At 39.3% G+C, this 12,781-nt stretch overlaps 2 protein-coding genes across 9 annotated transcripts in view; one reads left to right on the top strand and one right to left on the bottom strand.

Annotated features, from left to right (window-relative positions):
• Nucleotides 1-2,736, top strand: part of zgc:165481 (uncharacterized protein LOC100073327 homolog) — a 50,824-nt gene extending 48,088 nt beyond the window's left edge. For all 8 annotated transcript variants that reach the window (XM_043706835.1, XM_043706839.1, XM_043706836.1 and 5 more), the window contains one exon: nt 1,995-2,736. In XM_043706835.1, coding sequence (XP_043562770.1) covers nt 2,011-2,736 — 726 coding nt within the window. In that variant the 5' untranslated portion in view covers nt 1,995-2,010. The remainder of the gene's footprint in view (nt 1-1,994) is intronic.
• Nucleotides 1-12,781, bottom strand: part of cep89 (centrosomal protein 89) — a 116,390-nt gene that overhangs the window by 13,850 nt on the left and 89,759 nt on the right. The gene's annotated exons all lie outside the window — the stretch shown is intronic.

Genomic DNA, 12,781 nt, shown 5'->3' with positions numbered 1-12,781 from the left:
AGTCACCAGCAGACTCTTCACGTTGTCCCAACATACTGAAATACGATACAATTATCTGAAAATTTTGAACTTCACTAATCAAGGGCAATTAGGGATGGATGGGCAATAAATCTTGGCCTTGCCAGAAAGGCTTAACATTCGACAAAAAAAAAATGTAATAACAAATCAGACACATTAGTTGGGTAGGGGACTGTGAACACGCTGCCTGAAAATGTCATTTTAATTTTAGACCAAGGAGTGATCAATGGTTACAGCAGACCTCTGAATACAGCAGAACACTGGATAGGTTTGAGTGCCCTTCAAATAAGTTACAAACCAACTGGATGTTTCAACGGGAGAATACATTGTGAATGGGTGAATTCATATTGTGAAAAGACTTTCTCATCAGTAATTATCTCGTGATCTCAGTGAGTGAAGTTATTAAAGTGAAGTTAAAAAGTACATTGAAACCCACAAATACACGAAGCTCTGAAATTTTGTTCAAGACTGTTATTCAGGCATGTTGTTTCAATCTGGGATTGCCTTATATAGCATCGTAACACGAACTGCTTGATATACAGGCAGTGTCTGGTGGATTAGTTCTTATTTTTAAATTCAAGACCGTTTGAAACAATCTCCAGCACCACCCCCACATCAGCCATCCTACAGCACCACTGCTTCAACCCCCCACCCACCTCTCCCCCCCTCCCCCCTCCCGCCTTTCAAGAAAGTGTTCCAAAGACTCGTTACTCTGAGAAAAGAAATCTCCTACTCTCTGTCTGAAATAGGCAATTCCTTATTTTGAAAGTGACCCATAGTTTTAGATTCTTCCACAAGAGGAAACATCCTTTCCACATGCACCCTATCAAGACCCTTCAGGATCTTATGTTTCAATTGAGTCACTTCTTACTCTTCTAATCTCCAGCAGATACAAACCCAACTTGTCAAACATTTCCTCTTAAGCCAACCCATCCACTCCAGATGTTAGTCAAGTAAACCTTCTCTGAACTGTTTCCAATCTACCTGTATTCTGCCTAATTAAGGTGACCAATACATAACATAGTCCTCCAGATGTGAACTCACCAAGTCCCCTACTTTTATATTCAATTTCCCTCTCAGTAAACCATAGCATTCTATTAGCTCTACCACGTTATACTCCATTTGCCAGATCTTGGCCCACTCATTTAACCTAAGTACATTCATTTATAGCTGAAAAATGTGTTGCTGGAAAAGCACAGGTCAGGCAGCATCCAAGGAGCAGGAGAATCGATGTTTCGGGCATAAGCCCTTTTTATGCCTGAAACTTCGATTCTCCTGCTCCTTGGATGCTGCCTGACCTGCTGCGCTTTTCCAGCAACACATTTTTCAGCTCTGATCTCCAGCATCTGCAGTCCTCACTTTCTCCTATATTCATTTGTATCCTCATGTCCACTTCACAACTCATTTTCTTACCTATACTTTCAGTCTCTTCATCCAAGTCAATTATGTAAAATGCAGAGGCCCCAGCACTGATCTTTGTTGCACACCACTCATTACATGTTGCTAACCAGAAAATCTATTCATACCCACAATTGCTTTAACCTCAAATCTTCTGTATCAATATTTATAAATATTCAAATTCTTACTGTTGGTGTTTATATTGCTATAAATTTCTCATATTTTGATCCTCTCATTTTTTTAAGCATTTCCTCCTTTTTATATATTTTCCATTCTTCCATAGGATCAGGTATAAAAATATAATAATATGTTTTTTCTTGAAGTGTGATCTTATCTTTAAATTTTTTTTAGTTAACCACTGACGGTGAGATTCGCTTTTGGAGCTTTTCTTTCTCATTGGAACGCATCTATTCTGTATATTCTGAGATATACCCTTAAATATCTGAAACTGCAACTCTACTGACCTATCCCTTAACGTAACCATGTGGATTAGCCTCTATTTTGAACCAGTGAGTATACATATATGTATTATGTTTCTAGAATTTTTTTTGTATTTAATGACTTTTTTCTTTCCTCAGAGCATTTGATTGAAAGATGAGCTACTCTCAAACAGAAGGAGACAAAAGCATTTCAAGTGCTGACCTGGAATGCAAGATCTGTTATCAAAAGTACAATGGCCATAATCGAAAGCCTAAAATTTTGGACTGTTTACACAGAGTATGTGCAAAATGTCTAAACAAAATACTACTCATCAGTGATGGTTCCCACTGTATTAGTTGTCCCTTCTGTCGCCATGAGACAGAGGTCCATGAGGATGAAATTGCAACTCTCCCGGATGATACAAACATCATGTGCAAACTTACAGCAAGAGACAAAACAACATGGAATTCAGGTTGCAAAGAGGTAGTTTTAACACCAAAGAACTTGACTTCTTCCAGTTCAACCCTTGGTTCTTCTAACTGCTTAGTTATTACTATAAGGGAGGTACAAAGGAATTCCCCAAGGACTCCAAGCAGACATACCACCTCTGACTATTATGTGGATCGCAGTCTTGACACCATGTCTGTCACATCCCAAAGCAGGATTGATCAAGATGTGTTCTCTAAGATTTGTAATCGGGTGCCAAAAATACTTGTGTGGCTCTTAGGTTTCTTCTATTTCAGTTCATTGCCACTTGGAATTTATCTTCTGGTAATCCAAAAAGTGACTCTGGGAATTGTGTGTGTCAGTCTTGTACCTTCCAGTCTGACTGTTTGTTTAGTCTATGGTTTTTGTCAATGCCTCTGTCAGGGTATATGTGATTGCTCATCCAGAAGTTAACAACCACTGCCACATTCTACAAAATTAAGGATGCAGCCAAGAATTGAAGGTGTGTGTCTGGGACTGTGTGCGTAATCAGCTGACCAGACATCCACAAATTTTGAGAAGACAAATTTCAATCACCTTTTGTGTAGAAAAATGCTTTCTGATTTCAGTTCTAAATAACCCATTTTCAAAATAAAGTTGCAATTAGTGGAACATTTTTCATGACCTCAGGACGTCTCAAAGAACTTTCTAGCCAATGAATTCTTTTCAAGTACAGGTACTGTTATAATGTAGAAAATGTAACAGCCAAATTGCATCTTGGAAGGCTCCATAAAATTATACCACTTTATTCTGGAATCCTCCATCAGAAATATTTTTCTTTATCTATCGGATCATAAAAGTAATAAAAGGATGGAAGATAAAATTATCAATGTAAACACTTGATTAGATCATATCTCAGTCTCTGAAATTCAAGGAAATACAAAGACACAAATTGAGGTTCATACAACCTAACCTCATAATTCAAACCTTTCCTAGTGTCAGTCTGGTGAATCTTCACTATCCCCCAGCTGAAGCCAAAATATTCTTCCTGAGATGTGATGCTCAAAACTGAATGCTATACTCCTAATGAGTTCCATATAACCATCACTTTCTCACTTTCATATTCCACCCTTGAGATAAAGGGCAATATTTGATTCATCTTTCTGATTACATTTTCATTTTTCCATTAACTTCTGATGTTTTATATACATAGATCCTTAAATCCCTATGTTCCTCAACAGCTCAGTTTTAAAAAATAAATTCATTTGTCGTTCTGATCTAAATTGGATCACGATGTACTTCCCATGCATCCTTAGTGTCATATTCAAACTTTGATATCTAATACATTCATCTTTTATTCAAATTATTTTTAAAAAGGTGAAAACCAGGGTTCATGGTAGAGATTTGTGCGGGACACCATTGTGACATTCAAACTGAGAGCTTTCGCTTAAACCCTACTCCTAACCACTTGGGTTCTTCATTTCCATTATTGACTGAACAACTATTTTATACTTGCATTAAATCCATTAAGTTTCTCACTTCAATGTGTTTTTAAGTTTCCATATAACTGTGCCACTTTTTTCTTTTCATCCTTTGTGAAAACGAACACAAACTACTCATTTAAAAAGACTGCTTTTTCCTCAACATAGATGAGTTCATGAAGAAAAGATCAGTTTTTAAATAAAGAGAGCTTAGTCACAGTTGCCAGGTTGTGATCACAAGAGGACAAGTGCTTCATGAGAGGTCAGCAGCAGTGAAACCTGGCAGCTAGAGTAGATGCAACTGGGGAGAACCCTAATGGGATCAGTCACTTTTCTTGCCTGGATTTGACTGTGTTGGTTGTGGTTTGAGCTCATTTGCAAAGCCCATATACCAACTGAAAATCATAGCTGGCATAAGAAAGGCCCTTTAGTTGCCGATCTGCTATTTGTAGATTCCTTAAAAATGGCTCTGGATCAGATTTGTGATGCCAAACTCACCTTATGTCAAGCAGCACAAGATCCAGATTGCAGGTCCAGCCACCTCTGGTCATGACTCTAAAGATAAGTGAAAATCTTGCGCATTGTCTCCCTTACATTTATTTTCAATAAGGCCAATTTTCTCCTGAATTACACACTTAATTTAAAATTCATGAATTTTAAAAATAAACTTTAAAAGGTTTGGGTATCAAACGAAATGAAACAAATAAATGGGTTTAGTGGAGTTGAGGGACAGATCTGTTGTAATCTAGCATAATTGAGGAAAGCTTCTGAAAGGTTAAGTAGCTAAGGGACCTGTACTGTCCTGGCCTCTGATCTATCACACATGAAATGAAATGTTTATCTCAGATTAGGATTTAAATTTTACCTTTCCAATACTTCCACTTACAATACTTGGAAATGCACTTGCCATTCACCCAAAATGTTGAAAAAAATCTTCTTAAAAGGCTATTTTTCTAACTTAAAACAGTTTTCTATATTTTAGATTGGTAAAAGATAATTATGAAATTTGTTAAATCTTTATGAAATTTGCAAATTCCATAAAGATTAAAGAATTAACTCTTGGAACATCCTTTTCACTCTACAAATGAGCAACAGTCTTATGAATCATATTATAAAGGTATTCCTTTATAACGGGAACAAATAAATTTGCTGCTACCTCATCTGTATTCAGTTTTCACCATAATGATTTGTGTAAACATTTGCAAACTGCAAAATTAAGTAATCTCAGTGCAAGTCACATGGAATACATATTTCTGTTTATCAACTGATCAAATGTTAAAACTCATAACTCAATCTGAGACAATTTATTCCATGCAACTAATTGATATTGTTGAGTTTTTTTCCAGTCTTTTGTGTCCTCAGTGTTTAAATTAATCAATTTCTTGTTCATACAAGTATCAACAAAGATGCTTCAAAATGGTTTGATGCTTACTAAATAAATATCATTATCATAAAGTTAAAAACAAGTCTAGATATAAACAGCACATAGTTGTCTACCCCCAGTTTTTAATGCAGCTTATTTGTCAGTCTATTGCTTTTATGCAACACTATAATATTGCAGTTTAGTCTTTTAAGATGTTGCCAATAATCAATAATCTTGCAAATGAATTGTTTAGGATTATTCAGTTTCTGTTGATTGTTCCTTCTTTTAACACTATAACTTGCTTTTATTAGTGAATTTTCTCTAATTAAAAAAACTAACAAATTCAGGGTCTACTTATTATGGTTATATGCATCATTTTTTATATTAAAAAATGCCATATCAGTAGCAATACTATAGTCAAGAATAAACTCCTATATGGCATTTTCAGTTATTTTCGTGTGTTTGGGATACACAAATGAGTTATTGAATCAACTTAATTTTCACTAAGTTACAAAAAAATTCTTTGCGTAAGCTGTGCAGCAACACAAAAGTCCCTATGCAGTTTGTGCTGAAGTTAGCCCTTTTAAGTTATTGTACAAGAAAGACAAAATAAATTAGAGGGAACATTGCTTACAAAAGTTCATATAAAAAAAGTAACATTGACAAGCAGGGCATCTGTCATTGTTCCAAAAAATAATACTATCTAAAATCTGCTCCTTTAATAGATTCAAGAGTTGTTTTGGAATAGCTCACTTAATTATGGCATAAATGATTTAAAGATTCTAAAACAAGAACACATCTCTACTGATATGCAATATACCACATTAATTTACATTAATACAGGTAGTTCTCCTATAAGGCCATAGTTGCTTTCTTGCAAAACCTCGCTTAATAGAAATAATGGAGAAAAGAAAGATTTGGGCAGACCACCCAAAGAAATCACTCACCATCGCTGAAAAATCACCCAAAAGTCTAATGCAAAGTATAGCACGGCCTGAATGAAGGTGAAATCATATTTATTAAAAGAAACAAAAGTAAATCTAACACAGTACATTTTGAAAATGTAAGAAAGCTACTCTGTGTACAGTAACTCTCACAGAATGCTGCTGTGTCAGCAGCTGAGATTGTGCATGTGACGAACAGCATGAGGACTGACGTTGATATCATGCATGTGCAGACACCAGCGTGGATATGCACATGCCCATAATGGCGCAGCAACTTCAGCGTGGATATTGCGCATTTGCAGAACAGCACAAAGACCTTGGCACTAACATTGCACATGTGCAGAACAGCACAGAGACTTTGGCACAGATATCGCAGATGTGCAGAACGGCACGAAGACAGGATACTGGCACATGCGCAGAATGGCGTGGAGATTTTAGTGCGCCCATTGGTCTATATGCAGAATGAAGCGGTGTTGCCAACGGAGGTAAGCATTCTCGAAAATACTGTTCCCTAATTCTTCAGCGACGTTATAGCTAAATCATGTTGCTAGAACCTGCGTCATACAGAACTACGTGTACCTTAAAATATTTAAATACATATGAATAATTACAGACAGAGAAAGGACACTTAACCCAACATGCAGAACTCAAAAAGATTTACCTTGCACTTGAAAGGTTAACGCTGTTTCTCTCTCCACACATGCTGTAAACCTGCTGAATTTCTGTGCAATTTTTGTTATCACACAGTGATAGGATCGGTTTCCATGCACTTCGATCCAACCAGTCCATGCCGAACATAATCCCAAATTAAACTAGTCGCACCTGCCTGCTCCTGGTCTATATCCCTCCAAGAGAAAGTGAGGGCTGCAGATGCTGGAGATCAGAGCTGAAAATGTGTTGCTGGAAAAGCGCAGTAGGTCAGGCAGCATCCAAGGAGCAGGAGAATCGGCGTTTCGGGCAAGAAGGGCTTATGCTCGAAACGTCGATTCTCCTGTTCCTTGGATGCTGCCTGACCTGCTGCGCTTGTCCAGCAACACATTTTCAGCTCTATATCCATCCAAACCTTTCCTATTCATGTATTTAACAAATTCATGTACTTAAATGCTGTAGTTGTACTCACGTCCACAACTTCCTCAGTAAGTTCATTCCACATCTGGACCATGGCAGGATTTGAACCCAGGTGCCCAGAACATTAGCTGACTTTCTGGATTAATAGTCTAGCAATGATACCACTAGGCCATTGCCTCCCCATTGAAACAGTACAGACGGTTGTACTGTTGCAGTGTTTCTGCATCTTGCCCTGCCCTCCTCAGGTTTTGCTTATGTTATTTTCATCTGATTTTCAACAAATAGAGCTCAACACTGGAGAATGAATGGAGAAAGGGAAGGAAAGCCATCTAAAGGTCCTTTTCCTTCTGTGTGCCTTCTTTTGCCTTGCCTGGAGAAAAATAATTTCCTAAAATGCAAAGAAAGGTTATAGTTGGTTCATTGCATAATCTACCCTCGCAAACTAGTCAGTTATTTAAGCATAATCATAGAAAATTGATTTCATGTCTGTGGTTTAGACATGGTTAGATTAAGGCTGGAACAGTTCCATTCTCAGTTAGAATTCAATGTCCAAAGTGGTTGCATCTAATGGCTTGTTCCATACTCAGCTGCATTAAAAGGTACTGCCTTGAGGCTTTATGAGTGGGTTAAGAGTTGAGTCATTCACTTTTTTCCAATGTGGTCACTCTGATAGGTTATTTTAGACAGTGTGATTCCGTTTTCACAGCTTTGGAATTTGTACAATATAGTTCTGAAACACTTAGCCATCCTAGAAACAGATATTTTTTATTCACTGAAATGCAATTGTTCAGTCTTTCAAGAACTCAACCAGTGGTTTCATCCCAATCAATAGATCAACATGAAACATTACTCTCATTAAACCTCTGTGACCTCATCAAAAATCTCATTAAGGTTAGTTAGACGTGATTTACCTTTAATAAATTAGTGCTTGCTTTCCTGAATTGAACAGCAGTACGACTGATTATGTGGCCCAATTCTATGTATCACTTGATTTATCTTTATAGTCACCTGATAGTGCCGAACCACAGGACTACTAAACAAAATACACATTTTGTGAAAGGTTTTCATTTTGGGCTCATGAGAACAATTCACAAGAAATAACAAAGAAAAAGGAAATCCGGGGCACAGTGGCTCAGTGGTTAGCACTGAGCACCAGAGAACTGGGTTTGATTCCAGCCTCGGGCAACTGTCTGTGTGGAGTTTGCATGGCCTCCACTTGTCTGCGAGTGTTTCCTCCCATAGTTTAAATATGTGAAGGTTTGGTGGATTAGCCATATTAAATTGTCCATAGTGTCCAGGGGCTTGCAGGCTAGGTGGGTTAGTCATGGGAAATACAGGATTGCAAGGACAGGGTAGAGGGATGGATCTGGGTGGGATGCTTTTTGGAGGGTCAGTGTGGACTCAATGGGCTGAATAGCCTGCTTCCACATGGTAGAGATTCTATGAATAAACAATTTATACCATATTATAAAACAGCACTGATTAGTTGTCAAGTGGACCTGGATTGGCAAATACATTGCTGCTTTTGGAGAATGAAGCAGTTAATGATGCCTGACAATTAACTGCCAAACTTTGTTTAAAACAGGCAGACTGGTTTCGATTGGTCAAGGCACTGCCCTGGAAAATGAACCAAAGAACGGTTATCATCATTTCAGAGTTGAAATTGGAACACGCTACATACATGTTCTTTCTGTTCCTAATGAACATTCTTTTATTTATTAATACATACAGCTTCCAATACACACAAGTGCATCACATTACTCTAGGTTGATTCTTACTCTTTTTCCAGAGCTATTCTAAATATCATCATATAACAATCATGATCAAGGCTGTTGTTCCAGTATGATGTTGAAGTGATACATTATTTAGAGCGTACTACGCTGTTCGAGGTGTCATCTTTTAGATGAGACATGAATCAGAGATAAAATAAAAATACCCAGGCACGGATACTTTGAAGAGCAGGGCATTTCCCTACAATTAATGTAACTGGTGCCGAAATGATGGGCTGAATGGCCTCCTTCTATGTCATACCAATGCTCTGATTCTGGATTGTCCCCAGTATTCCAGCCAATATGTTCCTTCCATCAACATCACAAAAACAGAATACCTACTCACTATTGCACTGCTGTTGGTAGAAGTTTATTATTTGCAACATTTGCTCGATTGAAAGAGCGGATTTACTTCATAGGTATTAATTAGCTGCAAAACACATTTGGACCTTTATAGGCGTTCTAAAAATACAAGCATTTCTCTTTTTATATCTGTATACAGGTTCATCTCCTATAATGTGCGTTTCATCAACGCAATTTGGCTGTAACTCGATTGGTGAATTGGAGAACGATTTTTTTAAAACACGAAATCCCATTGGCTATTACGCAATTCCATCCCAAGTACTAGGTGTCATGGTGTGCGGAGGACTGGACTCGCACTGACATCATATGATTAGTTGGCTTGTGCACTTTGTGGTGAAGTGCTTTCTGAAAGGTACAGTAATGTTTGGTCCTGTTTTGTGTCTGCCTTCAGTGCTAGTAGTGGCTGGTTTGCTGGATTTAAGAACTGCTACGCTGTTCATAAGTAATGTTATGTGGCAAAGTTGCCAGTGCAGAAGAGAAACATGTGCTGTCATTTCCTCCTGGGATAAAAAATTGATTAAGGAAAAAGGCTACACCTTAGATCAAATCTTCAATTTGGACAAGACAGGTTGGAAGCGAATGCCATCCAGAACCTACATTTGTATGAATGAAGCACACGCTCCAGGTTTTAAGGTCACAAAGGATTGAATGACTGTGTTGTTGGGTGCCAATGCTAGTGGAGACTTAAAGCTGATTTTAGAAATTATTGCAGGAGAAAAAATTTGGATTTCAAAATTCTCCTTATTCTGGACAATTCACCAAGTCATTCTCCCACCATTGGTGAGCTTTCTTAAAATATCAAAGTGCTATTTCTACCTCCAAACACAACCTCTCTCATTCAACACATGGACCGGGACGTAATAGCAGTTTTTAAAAGTTTATTACTTAAGGCAAACATTCAGGAAGCTGATTGGAGCTACTGAGGGGGATAATGATTAAGAATGCTATTGACATTGTTGTGGAGGCTTGGGGCGATGTCAATAAGGACTGCTTGCATGCAGTTTGGTGGAAGGTTTTCCCAGATTTTCTTCATGATGTTAAAGGCATTGAACTGTCAGAGGAGCTTCCAGCAATCAAAGTACATTGTGTCGCTCTTTCAAAGCAAGTGGCTTTGAAGAAGTGGAGACTGAAAATGTTGAGGGGTTGCTTGAATCCCTTTGTGAAGATCTCTCCACAGCTGTTCATAAAAACTTGTTGCTGAGGGGAAATTGTTGGACATTGTTGGACTGATCAGTTAAGTTTGCAAGTGACACAAAGATTGGTGGAGTAGCAGAAAGCATAGGTGACGGTTAAAGAATACATGAGAATATAGATAGATTGGAGAGTTGGGCGGAGAAGTGGCAGATGGAGTTCAATTCAGACAAATGTGAGGTGATGCATTTTGGGAAGTCTAATTCTAGAGCGAACTTTATTGTAAATGGAACAGCCTTGGGAAAAGTTGATGAACAGAGAGATCTGGGAGTTCAGATCACTGTACCCTGAAGGTGGCTGCACAGGTGGATAGAGTGGTCACGAAGGCATATGGTATGCTTGCATTCATCGGACGAGCTATCGAGTATAAGAGCTGGCAGATCATGTTAAAATTGTACAAGACTTTGGTTCAGCTGCACTTAGAATACGACGTACAGTTCTGGTTTCACATTACTAAAAGGATGTGGACGCTTTGGAGAGGATGCAGAGGAGGTTTACGAGGATGTTCGCTGGTGCTAGCTATGAAGAGAAGTTGATTAGGTTAGGATTGTTTTCATTAGAAAAAAGTAGATGGAGGGTGGGGGGGGGACCTGATTGGGGTCTACAAAATCATGAAGGGTATAGACAGGGTGGATAGAGATTTTTTGCAGGGTAAGGGATTCAATAACGAGAAGTCACACCTTCAAGGTGAGAGGAAAGAAGTTTAAGGGGGATACACGTTGCAAGTACTTTACACAGAGGGTGGTAGGTGCCTGGAACATGTTGCCAGCAGAGGTAGCAGAGGCAGGCATGGTAGATTCAATTTAGGTGCGTCTGAACAGAAGAATGAATAGGTGGGGATACAGATCCTGAGGAACTGGGCGATAGGTTTAGACAGTGGTTTTGGATCGGCACAGGCTTGGAGGGTAGGTCTCCTAATAGCGCATGCGCATACACACACAGCCGCACACACAACCTGTTGACAGGTGCCACGTTTGCCCTGTACAGACAATGTTGGAGAGATTATCTGGGGATGGGGGGGTTGTGTGCGGCTGTGTGCGTGCGTGCGCGCATGTGCTATTAGGAGACCTACCCTACAAAGCCTGAGCCAAAGGGACTGTTCCTGGGCTGTAAATTTTCTTTGTTCTTTAAAAGTGAAGCCCGAGATGAAGATGATGAAGTCTAAGCTTCAGCAACACAAGAGCTTTTCTGCTTCTCTTTTGTCTTCTATCCTGAGGGAAGTTGATAGGCAGGTGCAGCTCTTAGAAGACAATGATTACAATGCAGAATGCACTAGGATTAGCAGTTCGTGACATAAATTCTTATCTGGAACCTTATGAACAGCTTTTTCATGAAAGATGGCAAAGCAGCAAAAACTAGATGCCTTTTTTAAGCCAACCCTCAACAAGCAGTCTGAACCAACAGCCATCCACTTATGGACTAAATACGTTTTTGTCAGAACCCTGCACCCAGAACTACACCTGAAAGTGATGATGCTGATGATAACCCTTAGCTCCTGTCTTAATACAGTACTGAAATTGGCAAACTCAGAAACCCTTTCAAGTTTCCTTCCAGTTTTTCAGGGGAGCATGTTAAATTTATTGTATTATTTCATTGAAATACAGAAGAACCTCGATTATCTGAATACCAATTATCCGAAAATTGGATTATCCGAAGGAGATCTCGAGGTCCCGATGGAAACGTTATATCAAAGACGTGCTTCCAACAGTCATCGCGTCTTTAGTTTACAGTGATTAAATGGGCACTGTCTCCAAATGACCGACATCCTGCCTTCTCTCTCTCTCCCCACACTTTCCCTGGAGTTCTACAGAGGGGTAAACCCCTCCGTCCCCAGATAATCTCTCCAACATTGTCCTGTACAGGACAAACGTGGAACCTGTCAACAGGTTGTGTGGGCGGCTGTGTGTGTGTGCGCATGCGCTATTAGGAGACCTACCCTACAAAGGCAGCCTCAGCAGCAGTCTTGTTGGTGTACAGTCTGGCTGCCCCGGAGAGGGATATGGAGTGTCCGGGGGGAGACGCACAGGGGGAGGAGGGGCTCGTGTTGGACAGTTGGGAGGTGGGGGGGAGGTGTTGCACGGTGTTGGGGGTGGGTCTCATGCGCTGTGTCCTGCTGCGTCTCCTGAATGGGGAGCAGACTTTAAAAACTCCGAGCCCTAGAGGAAATCCATTCACCGAATAATCAATTATCCGAACGAAATAGTGCCCGCCTATCACATTCGGATAATTGAGGTTCCCCTGTATATGTCTGGATTTCTTTGGGTTGGTGATGTTGTTTCCTGTGGTGATGTCATTTCCTACGGTGATGTTATTTCTGGTTCTTTTTCTTAGGGGGTGATA

Source organism: Chiloscyllium plagiosum, chromosome 17, assembly GCF_004010195.1.
Source record: "Chiloscyllium plagiosum isolate BGI_BamShark_2017 chromosome 17, ASM401019v2, whole genome shotgun sequence".
Lineage (NCBI taxonomy): Eukaryota > Metazoa > Chordata > Chondrichthyes > Orectolobiformes > Hemiscylliidae > Chiloscyllium > Chiloscyllium plagiosum.
Note: the sequence above shows the minus strand (reverse complement) of the source record. Positions and strands in the feature narration are given on the sequence as shown.